Source organism: Doryrhamphus excisus, linkage group LG15, assembly GCF_037039965.1.
Source record: "Doryrhamphus excisus strain RoL-2023G ecotype Guam linkage group LG15, RoL_Dexc_Guam_v1.1, whole genome shotgun sequence".
NCBI lineage: Eukaryota > Metazoa > Chordata > Actinopteri > Syngnathiformes > Syngnathidae > Doryrhamphus > Doryrhamphus excisus.
In genome coordinates this window covers 325,873-349,314 of record NC_136371.1, presented here as the reverse complement: position 1 = coordinate 349,314, position 23,442 = coordinate 325,873, and the positions used below count along the sequence as shown (strand labels likewise).

Genomic DNA, 23,442 nt, shown 5'->3' with positions numbered 1-23,442 from the left:
TGTTTTGTTTTTTTTATTTCCATCCCCCCCTCCCAATTAGTGTCTTAATGTGTCTAGCCTTTTATATTTCGTAGCTAATAAAATCACGATTTTAAATTTCCTTGGTTGTAAAATAAAAATCTCATATATTTGCCAACTACTACCCCCTGGTGTTTTGTATTAGTTTGCCAGATGTTCTACCTGGTGTAGAGGGAAAAACACAAACACGCTTTTCTTTTGCAATGCCTTCTACACCTTTTTATATAAAATGTATTGCTGTTTAATGGCTGAGTAAATACACGTTTACTGCTACTAAGGTACAGCTTCCACCCTGATTGGTTAATGGCTGAGTAAATACACGTTTATTGCTACTAAGGTACAGCTTCCACCCTGATTGGTTAATGGCTGAGTAAATACACGTTTATTGCTACTAAGGTACAGCTTCCACCCTGATTGGTTAATGGCTGAGTAAATACACGTTTACTGCTACTAAGGTACAGCTTCCACCCTGATTGGTTAATGGCTGAGTAAATACACGTTTATTGCTACTAAGGTACAGCTTCCACCCTGATTGGTTAATGGCTGAGTAAATACACGTTTATTGCTACTAAGGTACAGCTTCCACCCTGATTGGTTAATGGCTGAGTAAATACACGTTTACTGCTACTAAGGTACAGCTTCCACCCTGATTGGTTAATGGCTGAGTAAATACACGTTTATTGCTACTAAGGTACAGCTTCCACCCTGATTGGTTAATGGCTGAGTAAATACACGTTTATTGCTACTAAGGTACAGCTTCCACCCTGATTGGTTAATGGCTGAGTAAATACACGTTTACTGCTACTAAGGTACAGCTTCCACCCTGATTGGTTAATGGCTGAGTAAATACACGTTTACTGCTACTAAGGTACAGCTTCCACCCTGATTGGTTAATGGCTGAGTAAATACACGTTTACTGCTACTAAGGTACAGCTTCCACCCTGATTGGTTAATGGCTGAGTAAATACACGTTTACTGCTACTAAGGTACAGCTTCCACCCTGATTGGTTAATGGCTGAGTAAATACATGTTTACTGCTACTAAGGTACAGCTTCCACCCTGATTGGTTAATGGCTGAGTAAATACACGTTTACTACTACTAAGGTACAGCTTCCACCCTGATTTCACTTGTGCTCGTGGCTACTAAGTAAAGAAGCGTAATAAACACAAAGCACAGTTGACTTCAGTAGACTTCAGAATCTGCAGTATACTACATTACGGTACAACCATGACCTCTAATTTACATTAGGAAAGCAGGAAGTGAACAAATGTAACAGTTAGTGATTGTAAAAGTACCAGATGGAGGGGTAGGATTTAATAAGCTTTGCTTCTTCCTACTCCTTTTGGACACGTGGAACTGGGAACTGATTATGGGATGCATGTTCAAATGAAATCCAACCATTACCATAACGATGATGCTCTTGTGGCCCTAAAATGATCAGTCCAATCACATGATTGATTTAGGGACCTGCAGACGACACCATTCATGTTAGCGTTTCCTAAGGCGTCATACTGTACGTGATTGCCAACCATGACACCGCCATCTTCCTCGACTTCCCCCTCAATGATGGGCGTCATGGGAGCAGCAAAATGGCGGCAGCGTGGAGGTCGCATGGCCGAGGAAGAAGAGGGGACAAGTGGCATGTGTGGCACTTTCCGCCTCACGGCTGAGGAAACGGGCACATCTGAGCACGCCGGTGACGCCGGTACATCATGAGTGTGTTGCGCAATGGCCGCACTCAAGTTTGGGGTTTGGACGGTGGGAGCAACGACTACACGAAGACGCTCCACAGCCGATATTGGAGATGATGAGTGCATGTGACTCCCCTTCCTCAGCAGAAGTGCCTTGAAGCTCTCGCTTCTTGATGATCTCTGACTGTTGAGAGTTGCGAAGGTCAAAGTTTGTAGCGTTGGTCGAGGTCGGCGGTCGGCTGAGGTCATCAGACTGCGACTTCTTCCAAATACTTTCCGTTTTGACCTGAGACCAAACAAGATGAGACATTTTCACATTCCGTTTTGGCACTCGTGCAAACATCAAGGGGAAATGACTCGTGACTAGAGAATAGTGTCGGGGGAAGACGTGGACTGGAGAGGGAATGTCTAAGCCTTCGGGATCTAACCTCTGCCTGCTTGGCGTTACTTACAGTCACATGTCAACTAGCATGCCAATCAGGCCGTTCCTTCCCATAATGCACTGCTTCATGCAGGAAAAAAACACAGGAGTCAAAGTTGATGCTGATGTGTTGTGTCCTGACTGGTCGTACCTGTGGATGGCAGTGAAGAGGTCCTCGGTTGTTCGTGGTCCACTTGGAGTCATGTGACCCGCTGACTTGGCTGGTGCACATGCACGAGAGGAACTGTCAGTCATATCGCACGTGTTGGTGATATCAAACAATGACTAATGGAACTAGCGTACCATCGGAACACCTGCCGGCGTCCATCATCTCCCCTTCGTCGTGTGGCTCTTCTATGAGGAGGTCACTCAGGGATAGTTCCCTTTGGAGGTCCTCCCTGGGCAGCACGCCGCCCAGGTTGCAGCTTCTCTGTGCCATCAGCGTACAGGACCTACTGAACCTCTCCCTGGTTAGCGTCTGTGATTCCACATCTTCATCTGAGGATGAAGACGATGATGATGAAGAGGAGGTTGAGGAAGAGGAGGAGGAAATCCTTGCAGATGTCATTAACAGGCATCTACTTGCAGTCCTCCTCTTCCTTTTTGAGGCATTTTGTCGTGTTGGTGTCTGCTCATGTTCTTCGTTCTCTAATGATGACAACCTCGTCAACTTTCCGTGACATTGTACGTCCACTTCCTGCCCAAGTGATGTCGCCGCACTGGTGTGGACTGCTAAAGTGCTACAAAGGTTGAACGTCTCAAAGGTGCAGCCTGGCTCTATGGTGCCATCAATGGAGAGCAGAGCTTCCCTGGTAGCCTGGTAGCTCCCATTGCTCAGCCAGATGTCACCGTGAAACTCCTTATCGGTGGGTCCGGTGAGACATTCTGTGGTATGGATGGTCGGCGAGGGGCACTGACATGATTCGTGTGGTTGTGTCTTTTGGGGGAATGTTGCATCTGGCATCCGATGTTGAATAAGAGGAGAGCCAAAAGGTGACGGTGTAACATCATCTGGTCTGTGGGCCTTTTTGTCCACAGTGGGGCTTGTCATGTGGTTCCCTGTCAGTCCCAGTTTGGACTGGGGAGACGCCATTATCCCCAGGATGCTAAGATCAGGCTTCTTTGGAAGAACAGGCTTCTTCTTGAAGCTCACGGCCCCACACGGATGCTGGGTTGGATCATGGACGGTTATGGCATCTCCCCTCTGATGCTTTTTATGTTTTGTCATGTGATCATCTTGGCTAGCAGTGTGGAAATGGGAATGAACAGACTCATCCACGGACACCCCCTCAGGACATGGCAACATTCCGGGTTGCTGCTGCTGTGAATGTGTACAGGCTGGGATACGAACATCTGCCTCTGATTTCCCATCATCAGCATCAGCATCAGCATCAGCATCAGCATCAGCATCAGCATCAGCATCAGCATCAGCATCAGCACGGCCGCTTGGCCCCACGGGAACCTGGGTGTCAGCAAGCGGGGTGGCGGCCTGGTGTGGAACTTCCTGTTTGGTAATGGAGCGGAGCCTGACGCTCTGCAAAGCCTGTGATGTAACGAGGGGGCACTGGGGTAAGTTGAACCCTTTCACGGGGCAGTTTGGGGCTCTATCAGTACCAAGGCCTGTTGGAGGGGACCACCCAAGTGGGTGTGTGACGGCAGGAGGAGGAGGAGGAGGAGGAGACTGGGTCTTTGACAGCACAGCATGATAGGAGGACTGTTTGACTGCATGGGAGTAGGGTGGAGGAGGTGGTCGTGAGGCCAAATGAAGAGGGAGAGGGGGAGGCGGAGGAGGTGGAAGTATTGTAGGGTGAGTAATTAGAGGAGGTTGAGGAAGGGATGAGGATGAGGATGAGAGGGAAGGAGGAAGGGATGAAGGAAAAAGAGTGGAATGAGAATGAGATGGAAGTGGGGGAAGAAGAGAACGGGATAAAGATGAAAAAGGAGGATCGGGATGTGTTGAAGATGATAGAGGATGAGGAGAAGTTGGGAGAGGAGGTGGATGAGGAATACTAGATAAACGTGGCAGAGGAGGAGGTGAATGAGGAATACTAGATAAATGTGGTAGAGGAGGAGGTGGTGGAGGAATACTAGATAAATGTGGTAGAGGAGGAGGTGGAGGAGGCGCTAAAGGTGGTAGAGGAGGCGGAGTGGGAAGAAAACTGGCAGGGGCATGAATGTACTTGGCAGAGGAGTCGGAGGAGGTGCAGGATGACAGGGAGGAGGTGGAGGAAAAGGAGGAGGAAGGGGAGGAGAAGAGAGATGACTTCCTCTCTGGTGGGTGGGGTTTAGAGCTTTTGGGGGACAGGGGGAGGGTGGGTGCGTGGTCGGGGAGGGGGCAGGTTTGAGGAGGAGAGAAGGCCCCAGGGCTAGCTGTGCCGGGGGAGGGAAGGGGGCTGTCGGACTGGCTGGAGTAGCCGCTGGAGGGGGAGGTGAGATGATGAAGGCTCGCTATGGAAGGAGCGGCTGGACGGGGGATGACACCAAAGCTCAGCTCCTCCTTTTTTGAGACGGGAGAACCAGGAGTGAGGGCGGGGGCGTGATTGGGGCTTGACGAAGCTGCCTGACGGTCTACACTTAACGGTTCAAAGGTCGTGACCGTGCCACCATGGAGGCCACTCTGACGGCGTTGGGTGCGATTCCGCGGCACCCATGGGTCATTCAAGGTCAGCGGCCATGAGGGGGGGCCGGATGATGGACAGGATGACTTGCTGCGGCCAGTTCGATGCCTGAGGGAGTCGCATCGTACGGGTGGGGGAGGCGGACGCTTGGCCTTGCGAAGGGAGACGCTGCGGCAGGAGGAGGTACTGGATGATCTGCTTCGAGTCTGCAAGGAAGATGAGCTCCCATCCTCTGACCACACCGAGTTGGCATCAATGTTACATGGGGAGGAGCGACCAGAGGAGAGCAGGAGAACTGGACTTGTCTCCTGGTGGGTGGTGCCCCAGTTGCCACCAGCTGGCATGCCATGGCAGGACCAGCGGCTGCTGCAGAGAGAAAGGCTCATCCCGCCGTCCTGAGACGCTGCGTCAGCAATGGAGGAGAAAGGGGAGTGGTGGTGGCCTGCATCCTGGAACCCGCCATCCTGATCCCTGGGGTAGGACCTCTCACTCTTCTGGGGGCTGGTAAGCATGCTGAGATGTGATGGAGAGACGGGGGAGGAGAGGGACTGAGGTATGACCCTTGCGGTGGGATCAAAGGGTAGCAAGGGCTGAAGGTCGCTAGGAAAAGCCTACACATAAAAACGGTCTTAGTTTTCCTCGGAGTATTCCAGGTGATGTTGGCAATTGGAAACTGACCTGGGAGCAGGAAGAGGAGGCGCTCAGTGTTCTGTATGAGAAGCTGTTGCAGCTGGCCTCTGAGTCCAGGGAGGAGTTGGTAGCCGTACGAGGAAGACTGTGGCGCTCTGAAGAGGGGGCGGGGTCATGGCAGGAGTGGGCACGTGGCGAGGTAAGGGACGCCATCAGGCTGGATATCCCCTGCCCTTTGGGGGCTCGGATCTTCCTCGCCAATGACTCCCTCTTTTTCCTGACCATCTCCTCTTCTTCCTGTTGGCAGGGGGAGGAGCCAAGTGGAGCATCCGTGGAGGACGGCCCCACAGGCGAGTCTGAAGAAGAACACGGGAAGAAATCTTATGGAATAAAAGTTAAATGATTGATTTTGGTGGCTGCACGGTGAGAAAAGTGGTTAGCGCGCAGGCCTCACAGCTAGGAAGCCCGAGTTCAATCCCACCCTCGGCCATCTCTGTGTGGAGTTTGCATGTTCTCCCCGTGCATGCGTGGCTTTTCTCCAAATTGTCCATAGGTATGAATGTGAGTGTGAATGGTTGTTTGTCTATATGTGCTCTGGGATTGGCTGGCCACCAGTCCAGGGTGGAAGACAGCTGGGATAGGCTCCAGCACCCCTGGTGAGGATAAGCGCTAGAAGATGAAAGAATGACAGCGTTGGACTAAGTCTGTACCTGGTTTTTGGATGACACCAGGAGGGGAGCTGGCTCCGGTCTTGCGGCAGCTGAGGTTCCGAGAGCGGCGGGATGAGGAGTCAGCGTTGGAAGTGACTTTTCGGAAGCTGGCCTGGCGATGAAAATGCTCCCCTGTCACCAAGTTTAAGACAAAGTCATTAGATGAAGCCTCATCAGCTCAACTTACAAGACATGGTTCGAGTCGTGGAGGCTGTGGTCAAATGGATGATCATCGTGTTTGGAGTCTGACTTCAGTCTCATCAAGTCAAGTCCAAAGTCCTGCTTGACCTTTCACTTTACCAATTGATAGTTCCCACCTGTTATGTTGATGGGAACTATTTCGGCAGTGATGGCCTCGGCCTGCTGCCTCATCCTCTCCTCCGGGGTTGGGAGTCGGGCGGTCGCCTCCGTCTTCATTCCGAGCTCCATCTCACAAGTGAAGACATCCCAACAGGTGGAGAGATCGACCAGTGGGGTCAGAGGTCGCGTGTTGTTGACAATGATGGTTTCCTCTTCATCCGAGGACACTGAGGACTGTGATCACATCTTCGTTTACTCATCTTGGCATGTCTCCGTGAAATTCCATCTAATTAGGGTTCGGGTCAGTAGACTCAGCCAGATGATATCAATAATCATGTATACATTTTGTCCAGTCTGGTTTAACTTGGTGGCCACATGTTGTAGGCTTTTAACTGGAGAAAATGTCCATTAAAGCTTAAAACCTGAATTACATTTCTGCAAATGTAGGTGTGTTTGACGTTTAAGTATAAATAATCATTTTATTCTTTGGGAAATTAAAGTTTCATTTTACCTTAAAGCGCAGAATTAATAATTATTCATTTATTCATTTTCTATGCCACTTAATACTCATTAGGCCCGTGGGGGTATGCTGGGGTGGGGTGCACCCCGGACTGGTCACCAGCCAATCACATTCATTCATTCATTTTCTACCGCTTAACCTCACGAGGGTCACGGGGGTGCTGGAGCCTATCCCAGCTGTCTTGGGGCGAGAGGCGGGGTCCACCCTGGACTGGTGGCCAGCCAATCCCAGGGCACATATAGACAAACAACCATTCACACTCACATTCTTACCTTTGGACAATTTGGAGTGGCCAATTAACCTAGCATGTTTTTGGAATGTGGGAGGAAACCGGAGTACCCGGAGAAATAAAAATAGTAATTATAGTACTTGCACCCCTATAGTATTCATTTAACTTCTTGAACAATGCAGTTATCATTAAGTTATCGTTAAGCTTAAGACCAACCAGTTTCCATCTGGCATTCAACACTAAATAGAGACTAGTGGACTTTGACCTGATGGGAGTCAATAGACAGATAGAGTCAAATAGATAGAGAGAGATAGATAGATAGATAGATAGATAGATAGATAGATAGATAGATAGATAGATAGATAGATAGATAGATAGATAGATAGATAGATAGATAGATAGATAGATAGATAGATAGATAGATAGATAGATAGATAGATAGATAGATAGATAGATAGATAGATAGATAGAGAGAGAGATAGATAGATAGATAGATAGATAGATAGATAGATAGATAGATAGATAGATAGAGAGATAGATAGATAGATAGAGAGATAGATAGATAGATAGATAGATATCTAGATATAGATACCAGATAGATAGAGTAGATCAATAGAAAGAGTGAATCTATCTATCCACATGATGAACAAGGAACATTTCTAGGTCATTTCTACATTTCTACTGGGGAGTCCGTGTATACCTTTCTTCTCCAAACAGACAACTTGAAACAAACAGAAAAGCACGACTGAGAGAGAAAGTCCCAGATTGCGGACCTCTGAGAGAAGAGAAGGGCGGACAAAAGAAGAAAGTGAGGGGACAGAGAATTTAACCAGCAGGTGGCAGCAAAATGTCTCCACAGAGTGTTTGCAAATGGAGGCACACAACATTAGATTTTTCACGTGTTTTCCCTTCCTGCTCCATTGAATAAAATAAAAATATAGCAACTTGTAAACTTGGATCTTGAAAGACGCTCACCATTTTCCTGGTTTTGTCCCGCCAGCGTTGGCGCACGCCGCTCTCTGATTGGTGGATTCCAGAGGACGAGCAGGAGTCAGCGGTTGGGGTGCAGAGCAGTGAGGTGGTCGGTCTGCTGCTTCCATGCTGAGTCAGTCCACAGTGGACTACATCCACACCCAAGCACAGGGGAAGGACACCAGTCTAATTAGTTTTAGCGCCCCACATTGTGTCTCTTTTCTGAACCAGTCACACTTTGGATTGGACCTCTGACCTTGCAAGTCTTCAGTGGGACCAGGCTTTTTTCCGCTGATGAAAAGCAGGCCCTGCTGGGGATTCTGGGTAGTGTAGTGAACAGACCACTTGTCCCCATCCCGTGCTGAAGACAAAAGGAGACAATTAAGACAGCCTTCTGTGGTCCTTGAGACGGTTACTGAGGCTGTTGCTATGGTAACCAGCAGCATGACACACTTGCATCTCCCCAAAAGTGGACACGCACGCACACACACGCACACACGCACACACACACACACATGACCCTAGCATGCACAGATAAAAATGAACTCACCTCTGCTTTTTTTGAGATACTTGAAGACGCATTTGATGGCTGCACCGATCAGAACCATCCTACACACTCACACCCGCACAATACTGCAGCACACAAGTAATGCAGGCAAACGCTACTGCAACGTGCTCCTCGTACTCCTCCTCACCCCCCCTTCTCTCCTTCACACACACACTCTGGCAGTAAGCCAGTACACATGCATGTCACCAGGTGATGAAGGTTATTCACAGATGCCGCATTGACACACACACACACACACACACACACACACTAACTCCAATGAGATAAAGTATATCAGTAATATCTATGTTGAAAGTGTGTGACCCAACTGACAACAGCATGACAACAGTATCATCAAAGGTAACACAACCACAAAGTGACTACTCACAACCATTTGTATTACAGTACAGTACAGTACAGTACAGTACAGTACAGTACAGTACAGCCATCCCAAATTTTGGTCCATCATGGTCTTTCAGAAATATATTCATTAATAAACCATGCTGTTTTGTATTTGAGTCCATCTAAATTTCCATCTAAAGAAGTACATTTGAAACACTTCTATGCTAGCCATAGCATTTCAGTATGTGGAATCAAACTATGGAATGGATTGAGTAAGGAAGTCAAACAATGCACAACGATGAGCCAATTCAAGAAACAATACAAGCAGTTGATGTTTGCTAAATACAAGGATGAAGAGTCTTGAACCAGTCATGATGTGCTATATATATCACTATATTGACACGCTCTATGGTACCCATTATGGCATTGGATGCTCATATCACCCAGTACTTCACTACGGGACAAAAATAAAAAATATATATTTAAATTATATTGGGAAAGCAGGAAGTGAACAAATGTAAGAGTTACTGATTGTAAAAGTACCAGATGGAGGGGTAGGATTTAATTAGCTTTGCTTCTTCCTACTCCTTTTGGACATGTGGAACTGGGAACTGATTATGGGATGCACTCAATTGGAATCTGATGCATGTTCTTCCTCGAGGTCTGCTAGCGGTTGGACATGCCTCCCCAGGTGAGGCATCCAGGAGGCATCCCAACCAGATGCCCCAGCCACCTCATGTGGCTCCTCTCAATGCGGAGGAGTAGCGGTTCTACTCCGAGTCTCTTCTGGATGACAGTGCTTCTCATTCTCTATTAATGTAGTGCTTTTAATTTGAAGTTCTTCCTGTCATGGTCTTACACAATAAATAATAAATAAGATCAATAATAACGCTATAATGTACATATGTTGAAAATATTGCCCAGGGACTAGCTAGCATGCGGCTAATGCTGTTTACATCCATTCTCATTTAAAAAAAGGTTTGGTTAAAGGAAATGTAACTGAAAGTTAACCTTGACAGTCATTGATTTAGATTGTTTATCATTTATGTCTATCGTTAACTTTTACTTTGGTTCCTGGAAGCTGGTGATGGAGTTATCTAGCGCATACATACGTAACCTGTATCTCCAACCGTTCTCGATGAGAGTACCTTCCAGAGTTGCCACAAACTGAGATGGGAACCAAAGTGTGCCAACTATTGAGGGCAGTGGAACAGCTAATTACTTCTGTCTTTATGCCTGACAGACGATGCTGGTTTAATTAGGTTTAATAATTACACGGTAAGTAGGTCATGTTGTTACGTCACCGCAGTTACTACAGTAATTGCGAGCAGAAACTCGCTCCACTTCAGTTGTGTTTGTTATTTATGTATTTTCAATTGATACCATGGTAGAAATGGTTGAAAAGGTTCAATAAAAGTGCAACACCTTCAGCAGATTCAGGTGTGGTTTTGCCGCAGCCAAATGTGCTTAATGGCTGAAGGCTGACCGGTAAAGCCGGCAAAGTAGCAGCTGCTGAATGGTAAAACCATCTGTCTTGGAAATGAGCTGTTAGCTCGCGTATGAAGCTGCAGCTAATCCCTGCAAACACACACAAGCTGACACAAAGCAGGGTTCCTTCAAGGAGAACCACGTCTGAGTGGAACGTTATCTGGGATCATCGTTCATTCATTCATTTTCTAACGCTTATCCTCACCAGGGTCGCGGTGATGCTGGAGCCTATGCCAGCTGTCTTCCACCCTGGACTGGTGGCCAGCCAATCCCAGGGCACATATAGACAAACAACCATTCACACTCACATTCATACCTATGGACAATTTGGAGTGGCCAATTAACCTAGCATGTTTTTGGAATGTGGGAGGAAACCGGAGTACCCGGAGAAAAGCCACGCATGCACGGGGAGAACATGCAAACTCCACACAAAGATGCCCAAGCAGAGAATCGAACTCAGGTCTTCCCGATCCCCTGACTGTATGGCCAACATGCGAACCACTTTCCACCGTGCAGCCCTAATATTAATATATGGCAGTGCCTACAGGAGTCAGTATGGGTGACACTTTGCGACAAGCCAGACTGGATCAGGACCGAAAGCGCAATGGATTCAGTGTGAACCTGGGTTTCTGGACTGTTTACATGAGAAGGACCATTTTGTTACTTTGTGTAAAGTGTCATTTGTGCACTGATCACTATGGAGAGAGGCGCAAAAGAAACATGTAGAATTCCCACACTAGCAGCGTACTCTTCATATGCACATTCATACACTTTGCTGGAGGATTTTTGGCAAGATAATTATCTTGAGCGATTGAAACCTTGGTTAGCATCATTAATCTGTTCCAGGAGGTCCGACTCCAACCAAAAACTTACTCTAATCAATTTTTCTCATAAAAAAATAATCCTCTCCTCTGGAGTTCTGTTAGTACTATTAACAAGTTTTAAAGCTTAACAATGATGTTTTACATGCAGAAAACAATTGAAAGGGCATATCAATGACTATGACTATGAAACGTCATACGGGAACGGGATACGTGAACATAAGGGCTCTAATTTGGTGGCGCAGAGTGGTGGAGCCTGGCGTAGCCCACCAGTGGTCATTTGGTCCGGTATGCCATCAAATATACCAATCTCTTATTTGGCCATGTAGAGCAGGAATGATGGTGGAAAACAAGCAAGATGCTTGGATTAGCCTGCTGCTGTGTTTAACTGTCAGGAACAGTTGATTTAAGGCAATGAGAGGCCTTCATTTGATTGGTTAAGATTACACTCGGCTGTGTTAAACCCTGTCACACCTTCTCGCCTCCCTCTTTGACACTTGCACAGGTGGGAGAATGGAGGCGTGGGTGCGCCAGACTGCGCTGCTCACAAAATTTGCAAAGTGTGCTGGCCACACCCTGTTGGTGCGGCGTCGGCCTGTAGCTGGTCTACTAAATTTTACCTTCACTGGAGATGTAACATGATGTGGCAACGAGATCAACACGGACACCACCTCCATGTTATTTCTTGAATTGGGGACTGTTTGTCACCTTAGGTTTCTGCTTTTCTTCTGATCGGGACTGCAAAATAACATACATTCAATGGAGCCAAAGAAAGTTGCAAGTTGATAAAGTAGGAGAGAAACACTATTGAATAAAAAAAGAGCTTATGGCAAAACACGAAGGTAGTGTCCGTGTTGATCTCACTTCCACATCATCATCATGAAGTAACCTTAAATAGACATTTATCCCTTAAAGTTGTAAATGTATATGCATTTAGATTCGTTGTATGCATGTACAACTATGATGGTTCAAACTATAAAAACATGTTTCGTGTTCTTGAGCCTTGTGGTGTAACTATGTTATTAGGAAAGAACAACAGTCAACCCCTGATGACATCATAGGAGGCGATGGAGCTGACTTTCTGTTTGCATGTTTAAGCAAGCTGCTAACAAGCGACATTAACCCAAGAACATGCTAGGCAGGCCGTACGCTGACTGATATTCCACTGTCCATACATCATTTAGTGTCTAGACCAGGTTGGCAAACTACGGCCGGGGGCCACAGGCGGCCCATCAAGCGTTTGAATGCGGCCCGCCAGTTGCTTTCTAAGTATTTCAACTTTTAACATACAACCTGGCAACATGACTTGCAAGTCGGATGTCTTATTCAGTAAAACAAAAAAAAACAACAAAACTGCAAAAATATAAACATAAAATAGTGTGTGTGTGTGTGTTAAATATATGTTCTGGCCCCCCAGACAATTTTGTTAACTCAATACGGCCCACGAGTCCAAATATTTGCCCACCCCTGGTCTAGACAATAATATCACCATTATTATAAAAAAAAACGTCCACTTTGGTACTGTTTTTTTTTTAAGTTGACTTTCTCCCTCCAGGAATTGTTGTCATACCTCTGTGTAAGAGGGGCGTGGCTTCCTGCTTGGGGCAACGCGGCTGCTTTTTCAAGCAGAAAAACTTCTTGCGCCTCTTGCTGGGATGGTAGCGGTACTGCGGCGGCACCTCTGGCTTCCTGGAAGGTGATCTTAGTTCAGGTGGGAGCCCCGGATGAGTGTATCCGGGGCGGGGCTCCGGGATGGGAGGGCAGGAGCTTGTCCTTCGCCACTGGGTGAGGGCAGGGCGAGGCACCTGATGGGATTGCATAGCTTGCTTTCCATGAACTTCCGGAGTGAAGAACAGTTTCCCATGAGCCTGTGATGGGAGACTTGTGTGGATCTGGGCTCGTGGTGAGCAGTGCTGGGCGTACAACCAAGGGCTGGCATACGGAGGGTGAGGTGGGGCGGGGCTTTTGTCACCTGAGGGTGGCCAGCCAGCGCTACGTGCGTTACTCCTCCAAATGGCTTCGTGGTGCTGATGGATTTTAGCGCTCAGCAGCCGTCGCCGAAGACTGCCCTCCGTCTTTGGCTGCAGGGTGGCCATCTTCCGTGGAAGAAGCTCATCCTGTTCCTCATCGGGCCCCAGATTCCAGCAGCGAGAGGCCACCCCAGGCCCCACCCCCTCTCCACCCAAACACTCCACATAGGAAATCATTCTGTCATGAACCGATTGGCTGGTGGGAAAATGGTTCCAATACTGGACAGTATTGCAATATCAAGTACTTCTTGTTTCACAACAAAAGCCAAACACAATTTACTACATTTTTGCTCCCAACATACTCACAGCTTTTCAAAATAATGTTATAAAATAAATGTAAAGTTTGTAGAGTAAAAACAATAATCCAAAGGAAGCCTTCGACCTTTTCCAAATTCAAATATTTGCTTTACACAAAAACGGTTCCTTCAAACAAACGTCCATCTCTTCTCACAATCAATTTTGTCAACTGCAACCAAAATGTCAAAATCAAAATGATTTGGCTGCAATGAAAACGACAGTCCCAACGTGTCCCCATCCAGAAGCGACAAAAAAGGAAATGATGTTTCTGCGAGTGCCGCCTGCCTGCCGCCTGCGTTTGGCTAATCTTCTAATGAGGATTATCCTGGTCTGCAGATGGCGAGTGACCTCACCATGTTTCTCCAGCCTCAAATCTACGCTCACACGGGCTGTTCCTTCTTTCCAACTCACATCCTGACCTTCATCATGCGTCTCACATGCAATTTGGAATTTTGGAACGGGGGGGGTTGGCGGATCAATCTAAATAGTATCAATAGCAAGGGTAGAGTATCAGTTTATTCTGTTTATTTTCACAAATATCTGTTTTTTTCTGTTGTTCTAATTACTTTGGTGATACTGTATATATTAATATGTTGTTATGTTGTTTACAAACTCAGGGAGTAAGTCTATGTGAAGCCGGTCTGCACTTACACTGGTTCAAATTCAACTCTGCGTTGTGTTCCAATGTGGACAGACGAGGTGGGAGACTGCAATTCCTTCGCCAACCGGAGGGGGCGTTTATTTCCCCTGCACACAACAAACAAAACGTACAGCAGCGTCAACACACGTTTCCTACAAAAAGAAAACCACATAAAACAACGAACTCCTTACAACTTAATTATCTAACAAGAGTAACGTTTACAAGGTGTCTTAACATACTGTACATCATATAAGCACATACTGGGGTGAAACCTGTAACATATTCACACTTTATCCAATTATGCTACCACCGACTAGCATACCTCGTTCCTCAGCAGTCCAAAAGGCGACTGAAGAGAAGCGCGCCAGAAAGACAGGAAGTGACATCACACGGTGTTATAGTTCACACAACAAAAATAAGTGTAAATAAAATAATGGAGTATGTAAAAAAATGCATATAGCGACAAATATATACAAGAAATGAATTATTGGTGAAATAAAATTAAGTCAATTAACACATCGGTTACATGTGGACTCATGAAGAAAAAGGATTTGAATGAGCACCAAAAGTAGTTTTTGCACTATTGAATGTACAATAGTAGTACAACAATAGTATGTTATAAAAGCCAATAAGGAAAGAATTTTATTTTTTATTTATTTATTTTTATATATGTCCATTTTGTTCCTCCCACATTCCAAAAACATGCTAGGTTAATTGGCCACTCCAATTGTGTACCCTGCCTCTTGCCCCAAGACAGCTGGGATAGGCTCCAGCATACCCATATACAAAATAACAGTGAAAACACAAAATATATGCTTTCACATTCAAGACAGAAATTCCCTAATGACCCCAGAAAAAGTGGTAAATTAGTCGCTAATCGCTTTGGAGAAAATATGTCGTCAAGGGTTGTTGAAAAGTCGCCAGATTTAGCAATAAAATCACCAAATTGGCAACACTGCTTACTAAGTCAAACACCTTTCTCAGCACATTCATCCATTTTCTATGATGCTTTCTATGCTGGAGCCTATCCCAGCTGTCTTGGGGTGAGAGGCGGGGTCCACCCTGGACTGGTGGCCAGCCAATCCCAGGGCACATATAGACAAACAACCATTCACACTCACATTCATACCTATGGACAATTTGGAGTGGCTAATTAACCTAGCATGTTTTTGGAATGTGGGAGGAAACGGGATGTTTGTTCCTGGAAGGATATGTTGGTGGTTACTTTACGGCGTTGGGGGAATGCGTGTCTCTCATGACTCAACCAACACAGGCAGCCAAACACGGTTTCCCCTGCCTTCCTTTTGTATAAGTGGCAAAACAACATATGATCAGGTGCTACTTTTCCCATGCTCCCCCAAAGATAGCCTTTGAGGACCTATGAGGGGCGGCTGCCGATGTATATGACCGCCCCCTCAAGGCTGCGCTGTAAATGGATCCAAAATGTGCTTACTTCCATAAAGTAAATAAACCTTTCGTATAGGTGGCGAAACAACATATGGTCAGGTGCTACATTTCCCACGCCCCCTGATAAGATGGCCTTTATGTTGGGCTGCTGATGTATAAAACCCCGTGAAAAGTATCACTACTACTACCCAGTGTGTGTAGTAGCAGCTCTACTGTACGGGTTGGAGAGAAAAGATGGCCGCCATGCAGGTTATCGCCTTGACTTTGCTGTCTATCCTGTCAGCTAACGCTCAAGTCACCATGCCAGGAAGATGTCCCAGACCCGCTGTCCAGGACGACTTCGACATCACCAGGGTGAGTCCAACATCCCTCTTCTTGACAAAGCTTGGTTGGAATGAATCTCACGTGGATTTGCATGACAGTACCTGGGGAGGTGGTACGGGATCCAGAGGCTACCTCACGCCTTCCAAAGCAGCCAGTGCAGCACTGCCACCTACACCTTGAGGAGCCCTGGAGTTGTTGGTGTTCTCAACAGGGGGCTGCTGTGAGTCTGCCAAATACTCTCACCTGGACACTCCATGCCCGCCACGCTACATGTGCCTTTACAAATACCATCAACACTTAGATAGGTGGTGTGAGAGAGACAGATGCAGAAGACAGGGTGGGATGGAGGAGATCGGTTTTCCCAAAGAGAAAGAAGATGTACTTCCTAAATCCTCACCCTAGCTCAGACCCAAACCCTAGCCCAAACCCAAACCCTAGCCTGAACCCCAACTCCATTAAACTCTGCTGGTGTACTCAATGAATTGCTTTACACTAGACGAGAACAACTTTCGGGTGTTACCATTGTTTGTCTTTTCCATCTAAAGTGCTGATGGGACCATCACCTCAATAACCGGGTCTGCTACGGCCAAAGACCCCTCTGAGCCCGCCAAGCTGCAGGTGTCCTTTTATGAGGGTGAGTTTAAAGACACGCCGCCAGGAAGTAAAAACGCATATGCAATACAGTAGCTTGGTTTCATGCATCTCAATGCCCCCCCCAGACTCCCCCCCTGCGCCTTACTGGGTCTTGGCGTCAGACTACGACAACTACGCTCTGGTCTACAGCTGCACAGAACTGGACCTGGTCCACAAGGACTCTGTTTGGATTATGAGCAGGAGGCCTACTCTGGCTGAGGAGACCTTGGAGCAGTTGCACAGCACTTTGACCTCCATCGGTGTCAGAGTGGATAAGCTGCTGAGCACCAATCAGGATGCGACTTACTGCAAAGCCATGAACCAATGAATACCTCGTGTTTGTTGCAATTAAACATTTGGCTTTTTAAATGTTCGTTCCTTCTTTCATTTTCTACCGCTTATCCTCACCAGGGTCGCGGGGTGCTGGAGCCTATCCCAGCTGTCTTTGGGCAAGAGGCGGGGTACACCCTGGACTGGTAGCCAGCCAATCCCAGGGCACATATAGACAAACAACCATTCACACTCACATTCATACCTATGGACAATTTGGAGTGGCCAATTACCTGCACCATGCCGGGATTCATTGGAACATCAATACAAATGAAATATTCAAGATGACACAGAAACAGTATCAATGGAGTAATTAGTCGATCAACAACTACTTATTTGTTGATATGATGCACACAGAGCAATGAACAACATGACGCTGTCCCTATGTTTAGGGCGCCTCGCGCTGTGAGCAAATTAAGTTTTTTCATTTTTATTCAAGTACTCACTGTGACAATTTACTTAGCCCACTTTGGGAACCTAGGACGTAGCGGATACAGCTTGATTTTTTTTCTGAACGGATAAATACCATCCATCTAAACTTATACAGTATCTCTATCTTGATGGTGAAAATGTTTTTATATATTTACGGAACAAAGAAAAGAGGACTTATATTTTATCTACTTTCACTATATGTAAAAACTAAAAATTATTTCACAATTTATGTAATTTCTCCAATCTTGGGGGAACCGGAAGTAGACGCGCACTGCACATGCGTATATCCGATCGCGTTTGCGGTTCGCGTAGTGACAGCGTTGTTATTGGCCAGTGCCAGGGTTGTCAGTAAGAGACTCTTTGATTGGTCAGGGTCGAGAGTGACGCAAGAGACATGCATTCTGACTGGTCAGTCTCAGGAGCTAGCATGGACGTCACTTCAAGCTCATTTGTGTCACATTTTTACTCCAAAATTAATGTTTGCAATCGTTTCCAGCTGTGATTCTTCTTTCTGCTTTACAACTTTGTTACCGTGGATGGCATCCGTCAGAGGAATCAGGTCAGAATAAGTGAATTAGTTGCACAATTAGCCGCTGTGTATGTTTGTATCGTTTGCGTCGTGACAAACATGCCCAAATGATCAAACTGTTTATAAGACACGTTAAAAACATCTCACATTTATTTAGATTCGCCAATAAGAAACAAGCTGAAATGTGAAAGATTTGTTAGTTTGCCATCTAGATGTTGTATGAAGCTGAAATGTACATACATTGCGATGACCTATTAACATTTTGCACCACTTTTGTCAGCGACGCCGTGCAGACTCGGGGGGAAGCTGGTGGTCTTGTCGCTGCACACCTCCAGTGTGCCTTTTGTGGTCATTTCTCCAAAAGCCATGCCCACCAGCTGTCCCACATGGCTACCACCCACCCCACCTGCCTGGATGACGTCGCGGTGGGTCGCCTGGGGATCATCCTGATTTATCAGAGTGGCGCCCAGCTCTTCCACTGTGCAGAGTGCTTTTACACCAGCAGAGACTTCAGCAAATTGTACCAACACATCATTTCCCAACACTGTGTGGATGAGACGGTAGGGGGGGGCGCTGATGGGGAGGATAATGGGAGTGAGAAGGGGGACGAGGAAGTGAAAGAAGCTGATGAGGAGGAAGAAGAGGCATCGCCTCTGGTAAAGAACAGTGTGGACGGGGAGGAGGAAGCTGAGGGAAAGGGTGAAGATGGTGCCTCTCATAGGATGGAGTCAATCAAACCGGACAGCGAAGCAGATAAAACCGTGCTCCTCTTCTCAGATGGCATGTACCGCTGCCTGATCTGCAGCTGGAAAAATAAGCTGAAAGCCGGAGCCATCAACCACGTGGTGCGGAAACATGGCATCCCTCGGGTGTACGTCACCCAAAGGATCCGACAAGACACCTTCGCCGACACAGACAACTCTTCACCCAAACATCTGAGCGGCGGAACCGAGGAGGAGGAGGAGGTTGGGCTGAGTGCTGACCTCTTAAAGGAGGAACTGGATATGACGGCCAAAGTGGTACAATTCACCGCCAACCGCTACGTCTGCCTTATCTGCGGATGGAAGACCAAAATGAAAGGTAACTTATAAGGAATGTGTTAAGCGTTCACGAGGGAAGCAGAGGTTGCAAATTGAATTCCTGCTCCTCTTTGTCATGCAGGTTTTGTCCTAAGTCACGTGGTTCGTTGTCATGACGTTGAGCGGCCATTCAGCTGCAAAGACTGCAATTCGTCCTTCTTCCTGCCCAGCCAACTCCAGCAGCACACCAGAGTGGCTCACCGCCCGGGTCGCTTCGTCTGCCCCTTCTGTTGCTTCCGGTCGCACGTCCTGGGCGGCTTCCGGAGGCACTGCAGCCGATGCAATGCCCGCGAGGAGGGGGAAGGGGTAGGGTTGGCGGTGGATGAGGAGGCGAGGGGGGTAGTGGGTGAGGAGGAAACAAAAGCGACTAGAGCTGGCAGAAAAAGAGCGCGGAGATTGATTGCGGAGGGGGAAGAGGAACTGATGTTATAACTTGTCTTTTTTTTCCATTCATACACTACTACTTTTTTGTTTTTTTAAATAATATTACCTTTGTAATTAAGATTTATTGAGTCAAAAAACAAACCAAAGCCACCAATCACATTAAAGCGACGTGGTGGTGAGCCATGACTTTTGTGTTCTCCTACAGAAATCCAAAGGGAAAAGAAACAAACCTCACATCTTACACTGGTCGGCCATGAAAAACAGCTAAAGGAGGGAAATATGTTTCAGCTTTTCCCCAAAAGGAAGTATTCAAGTGCGACATTTGTTCTGTGACCTCTTTACAATAACTTTCTGCAATAAAAAGATTGTCAAACTGAAGCATTGGTGGGTATTTTCTTCCAAAAAAACCCATGACTGGGACATACCAGCTTGTACAGGATTCTAGACAAAGCAATGATGGTCCCATCGTCTGTACTGGGGCCAAAGTGTTAAAAAAGAAAAATACAATTGTTGATGGATGTTTTCCTGGGCAAGCGTGAAACCTTGTAAAGAAGAGGTTAACAAAGCTCGAGGTCGAGCGCCATGAATTTGTGCACATAAGGTGGAAAAATGTAATAACTTATTTGTACAAACCCCTGTATGAGATGCTGGCACCAGCATCGTTCAAGCACGAATACAGACACTAACAGACATGCCAACCTTGAAGAGATTGAGTATAGTCCCCGGTGCCTCTTAGGGCCCCACTATTTGAGAACCACTGCCCTACGGCTTTCCCACAATCCACAAACCACCACCAGGAAAACCTGAGTGACAGACAGTCCACCTGCTTTCCTTGGCAGTGCCCAGCACGTCCATTAGATATGGCGCGGGCACCATTCTCCCTCCAAGACCGCCATGTTCAGTTCCCTCAGGTTGTTGTAGTTGTCCTCGTCTCCGTCTCCACAATTGCCGCCGCCACTGTCGTCGTCATGATTGTTGAAACTTGATGTGTAATCAGTCGGCTCTTTCTGATGGGAGAAAAGATGAGCGCTTCATCACAGAAATCAAACGAACTTGTCATTCGCCGCCAACTCACCATCTGCGACACGGGCTCTCTGAATGGCGGGCACACCATTTGAAAGCGAGGGATTGCAACATTGAAGACTTCCTTGTTGTCTATACAGAATTCAAACTTTTAACAACAGACTTTCACAATAATAGACACCGTAAAGCATAATATGCTTTTATTTTCTTACCGAGTCTGTGGAAGGTATAGTGTCCCTCCATGTACTCTGAAGGTGTGGAGAAGGTGGTGCAGCTGGCATACTCATGGACTTTACCCGGTGTCATGACTGGAAACTCTCCTGCTTACGCACACGCACGCACGCACACACACACACACACGCTTAGCAGCTCACCTTACTCAATCAGTCAACCTGCATCCAGTCATGTGATGCAAGCAGCGTACCGACCACGCCAGGCCCTTGGACCTCCTCCACGTTGCCGTCGGAGGTGGTTATTTTCCAGTAACGACTGTCAAGCTGGCAGGCAGCCTCAGGCGGCGCGCTGCCCGACATCTCTATTCTAAATAAAAAAGACATTTTGATTGAGGCAGTGTCAATAACAACGCATACGTTGAGAATATGATCAATGCTACCTGATGCGGTAAGTAAAGAAGAAGTGCGGCGGATGGACAGAAGAAAGCTCGGGCAGGAAAGAAGTCCAAACAGAAACGGTGATGTCCCCGGTGGTCGTCACGCAGCTTTTATCATGCACATACCTTCAGCATGAAGGGACACCACAACGTCGTCATGATGTTCCACTCTTAAAAGATGACACCAATGTACCTGAAGATCTGGTCTCGTATGATCGGGTACTCTCCTGTGACCACATTGTTTACGTATGTAGTGAACCATTCCAAAAAGGAGGAACCTGAGTGCACACAGACAGACACTTCAGAGTTCACAGGTTCTGCCAACATAGTGGTAACTGCAGCAACAAACCTGTGATGAACATATCCACAGCTGAGGGATCCTGAGCCGTTTGATCCTGGAAGACACAAAGCCGACAGGCATGACACACACTGCAGTGAGGTAATGCTCCCCACGGGGGCTTTATTCTGACAGGACGTAAGGACAGGAAGTACACAAACAGGGCAGGGGTAGAAGCTCTCAAACATGTGTCGCCCTTCAGTGTGCTCCAGTGCCATGTATTGGCTGAGGCCAGTGTGGAAGCAGAAGGTGAGTGGAAGGCAGCATCTCATCCCCTTCCTCTGCTGGAAACCTCCCGCCGCAGTCTCCACGTCCAGCAGCACCTCGGAGCGATAGTGATTGGACAGCGACATACTCCCCATCAACCTGGGGATGCGTGCAGGCACAAACACACGCAGCCGGATGTTAGACGGGGACACCGGCAGAGCTCCCAGGGCGGAGTGCGAGATGCTGACCCTGGAATCACCAGCTTCTGGCCATTGTGGATGCGGTACGAGCACCGATAGTCTCCAGGAAGGCGGCAGCCAATCTGAGCCTCAATGCTGCTGAGCTCTGCCTCTGAGGCACCTTCTGAAAATCCAAGTAGATGCAAAGAAAAATGACAACAGTTGACTGTTATTCAATTGTAATCCCACTGTGGGACATTCTATTTGCACCCTGCTGTGTACGTATACTCCCGGTTGCGATGTGCTTGCGCATGCCTAGCATTTCATTGACACGGGCATACCGTCGGTTTTCCGTGTTTTCACCAACATTACAAAAGTGATAAGAGCATCTTTGACACAACCTTTGAGTGACGTGATCATGCGTGGACATCTCTGCCGCAGGAAGCTGGTCAGCTGTTCCCACGCTTTCTTCAGCGCAGGGTAGTACTGGATGTAGCGGCCCAGGTCGCAGTAGTACTCCTTGAAGAGGTCGTACCAGGACCATCCGTTCTGCAGACGTTCATTGCTGAACACATCGACACAAGTTAGTACAGGAAAAACAAAAACCAAACACACACAACCAAGCAAGAACGTCTTACTCTGTGAGCAGCCAATGTTTGGAACACAGTGACCTCCACAAAGGGTTGTGTTTGGACAAGTCATTAAGTCGTCTGTTCGTGAAACTGACACTGCAATACACACACACACACACACACACACACATTCAGCTGCAGTTCAACTGGCAAGACGATATCGGTATCCACTATATTGGTCTTCAATATATCATAAAATGACATTTTTCGCAAGCAATTCTTCCCGGTTCTTCAAACTGACTCATTAGCAGCTGTCGTGTCAGTTAAATTGGAAAACGATCATCCTGTTTGGCTCTACAGCTGTTAGCAGGTGGCTAAGTGATGACACTTACTTCGTCTTGTTTTCACTAAACTATCACTTCATCATCGGTTCGGTGCAATCCAATAATATTTGAATTAGACACAAATTCCATATCAGGAAACTACTGTTGTTACTGTTTAAATTATTTGCTGATCAAAATTCTGGAGGTTGTTGTTGTTGTTAGCATGTTAGCTCAGTCGCAGTTGCTAGCCGACAACAGCTTTACCTCACGCTGGCTTTCTGAGATCAACATTGACATTGCTGTTATGGAGGTGTGGTTTAGTGTCACATACTCACTGGATCAAATCTCTAAAGTCCAGGAAGGACAATATGTGCAGCAGCGGGTCTGAAGGGAGAAGATCCATCAGAAACTACGTTGCTCAAATGTTTGCCAGCGTCTTCTTCTTCAGCCGCTTTACCTGGTGTGTACGAGCCATGTGAAGGCGCAATGTCGCCCCCAATTGGATCTTAAGGGAACTACAACGTCAAGGCAGCATGTGTGGACCTGATGACAGGTCGTGGAAAAAGGTTGAAAACCACCCAGCAGTAATTAATAAATCCGGTCCTGGTATATTTTGGTGTCAAGATAAAAGCTGTGGCTCACCAGCAGCTTGAGAGCGTTGAGAGCTCACATTGATAGAGATTGAAAAGTTCCTGTGCAGATGTTTAGGTCTGAAAGCATATGTTGATGCTGCAAGAGACGCAGAGTGTCCAAAATTTTCCACCGACAGTCACATACTGAAATATGATATAGTTTTTC

The 23,442-nt window shown here is 46.9% G+C and overlaps 4 protein-coding genes across 12 annotated transcripts; 2 read left to right on the top strand and 2 right to left on the bottom strand.

The window, feature by feature from the left end:
- Positions 1–377: 377 nt before the first annotated feature.
- nhsl1a (NHS-like 1a) lies at positions 378–14,063 on the bottom strand. 7 transcript variants are annotated; one of them, XM_078796548.1, is made up of 11 exons: positions 12,879–14,063; positions 8,367–8,471; positions 8,114–8,259; positions 7,839–7,913; positions 6,407–6,623; positions 6,090–6,221; positions 5,428–5,735; positions 2,435–5,360; positions 2,283–2,352; positions 2,163–2,212; positions 1,849–1,996 (listed from the first exon to the last, which is right to left on the bottom strand). In XM_078796548.1, the coding sequence occupies exons 1-10, from the start codon at positions 13,513–13,515 to the stop codon at positions 2,188–2,190; spliced, it is 4,641 nt and encodes a 1,546-aa protein (XP_078652674.1). In that variant the 5' UTR covers positions 13,516–14,063; the 3' UTR covers positions 1,849–1,996; positions 2,163–2,187. The 7 variants fall into 7 exon arrangements, with proteins under 7 accessions (XP_057907979.2, XP_078652676.1, XP_057907980.2 ...); XM_078796546.1 differs by having other exon boundaries at positions 2,163–2,215; positions 12,879–14,062; XM_078796547.1 differs by lacking the exon at positions 1,849–1,996 and adding an exon at positions 2,028–2,037 and having other exon boundaries at positions 2,161–2,215.
- Positions 14,064–15,885: 1,822 nt separating this feature from the next.
- On the top strand, positions 15,886–16,967 carry LOC131104633 (apolipoprotein D-like). Its single transcript, XM_058052001.2, has 4 exons — positions 15,886–16,036; positions 16,105–16,226; positions 16,552–16,640; positions 16,726–16,967. The coding sequence occupies exons 1-4, from the start codon at positions 15,917–15,919 to the stop codon at positions 16,965–16,967; spliced, it is 573 nt and encodes a 190-aa protein (XP_057907984.2). The 5' UTR covers positions 15,886–15,916.
- Positions 16,968–17,732: 765 nt separating this feature from the next.
- Positions 17,733–19,793, top strand: LOC131104104 (uncharacterized). 2 transcript variants are annotated; one of them, XM_078796648.1, is made up of 4 exons: positions 17,733–17,809; positions 17,898–17,960; positions 18,211–19,010; positions 19,092–19,793. In XM_078796648.1, exons 1-4 carry the CDS (start codon positions 17,796–17,798, stop codon positions 19,439–19,441), a joined length of 1,227 nt encoding a protein of 408 aa, XP_078652774.1. In that variant the 5' UTR covers positions 17,733–17,795; the 3' UTR covers positions 19,442–19,793. The 2 variants fall into 2 exon arrangements, with proteins under 2 accessions (XP_078652774.1, XP_057906881.2); XM_058050898.2 differs by lacking the exon at positions 17,733–17,809 and having other exon boundaries at positions 17,815–17,960; positions 19,092–19,791.
- Positions 18,063–23,145, bottom strand: fbxo3 (F-box protein 3). 2 transcript variants are annotated; one of them, XM_058050893.2, is made up of 12 exons: positions 22,980–23,145; positions 22,388–22,477; positions 22,151–22,314; positions 21,819–21,933; positions 21,519–21,729; positions 21,376–21,421; positions 21,220–21,304; positions 21,030–21,152; positions 20,841–20,956; positions 20,629–20,736; positions 20,469–20,548; positions 18,063–20,400 (listed from the first exon to the last, which is right to left on the bottom strand). In XM_058050893.2, the coding sequence occupies exons 1-12, from the start codon at positions 23,045–23,047 to the stop codon at positions 20,248–20,250; spliced, it is 1,359 nt and encodes a 452-aa protein (XP_057906876.2). In that variant the 5' UTR covers positions 23,048–23,145; the 3' UTR covers positions 18,063–20,247. The 2 variants fall into 2 exon arrangements, with proteins under 2 accessions (XP_057906876.2, XP_057906878.2); XM_058050895.2 differs by having other exon boundaries at positions 21,525–21,729.
- Between the last annotated feature and the right edge of the window lie 297 nt (positions 23,146–23,442).

What these genes read in the sequence shown, in the direction of transcription:
- nhsl1a (XM_058051996.2), bottom strand. Translation starts at nt 13,515, where the DNA reads ATGATTTCCTATGTGGAGTGTTTGGGTGGAGAGGGGGTGGGGCCTGGG. An exon ending in TGGTGTCATCCAAAAACCAG is followed by an intron (nt 5,736 to 6,089) that starts GTACAGACTTAG and finishes GTTCTTCTTCAG; the next exon opens with ACTCGCCTGTGGGGCCGTCC. An exon ending in CTCTTCACTGCCATCCACAG is followed by an intron (nt 1,997 to 2,282) that starts GTACGACCAGTC and finishes GTTTGGTCTCAG; the next exon opens with GTCAAAACGGAAAGTATTTG.
- LOC131104633 (XM_058052001.2), top strand. Translation starts at nt 15,917, where the DNA reads ATGGCCGCCATGCAGGTTATCGCCTTGACTTTGCTGTCTATCCTGTCA. An exon ending in ACGACTTCGACATCACCAGG is followed by an intron (nt 16,037 to 16,104) that starts GTGAGTCCAACA and finishes TTTGCATGACAG; the next exon opens with TACCTGGGGAGGTGGTACGG. An exon ending in GTTCTCAACAGGGGGCTGCT is followed by an intron (nt 16,227 to 16,551) that starts GTGAGTCTGCCA and finishes TTCCATCTAAAG; the next exon opens with TGCTGATGGGACCATCACCT.
- LOC131104104 (XM_058050898.2), top strand. Translation starts at nt 17,878, where the DNA reads ATGTTTGCAATCGTTTCCAGCTGTGATTCTTCTTTCTGCTTTACAACT. An exon ending in GCATCCGTCAGAGGAATCAG is followed by an intron (nt 17,961 to 18,210) that starts GTCAGAATAAGT and finishes CACTTTTGTCAG; the next exon opens with CGACGCCGTGCAGACTCGGG. An exon ending in ATGGAAGACCAAAATGAAAG is followed by an intron (nt 19,011 to 19,091) that starts GTAACTTATAAG and finishes TTTGTCATGCAG; the next exon opens with GTTTTGTCCTAAGTCACGTG.
- fbxo3 (XM_058050893.2), bottom strand. Translation starts at nt 23,047, where the DNA reads ATGGATCTTCTCCCTTCAGACCCGCTGCTGCACATATTGTCCTTCCTG. An exon ending in CAGAAGCTGGTGATTCCAGG is followed by an intron (nt 21,730 to 21,818) that starts GTCAGCATCTCG and finishes ACGCATCCCCAG; the next exon opens with GTTGATGGGGAGTATGTCGC. An exon ending in TCTACCCCTGCCCTGTTTGT is followed by an intron (nt 21,422 to 21,518) that starts GTACTTCCTGTC and finishes TGTGTCTTCCAG; the next exon opens with GATCAAACGGCTCAGGATCC.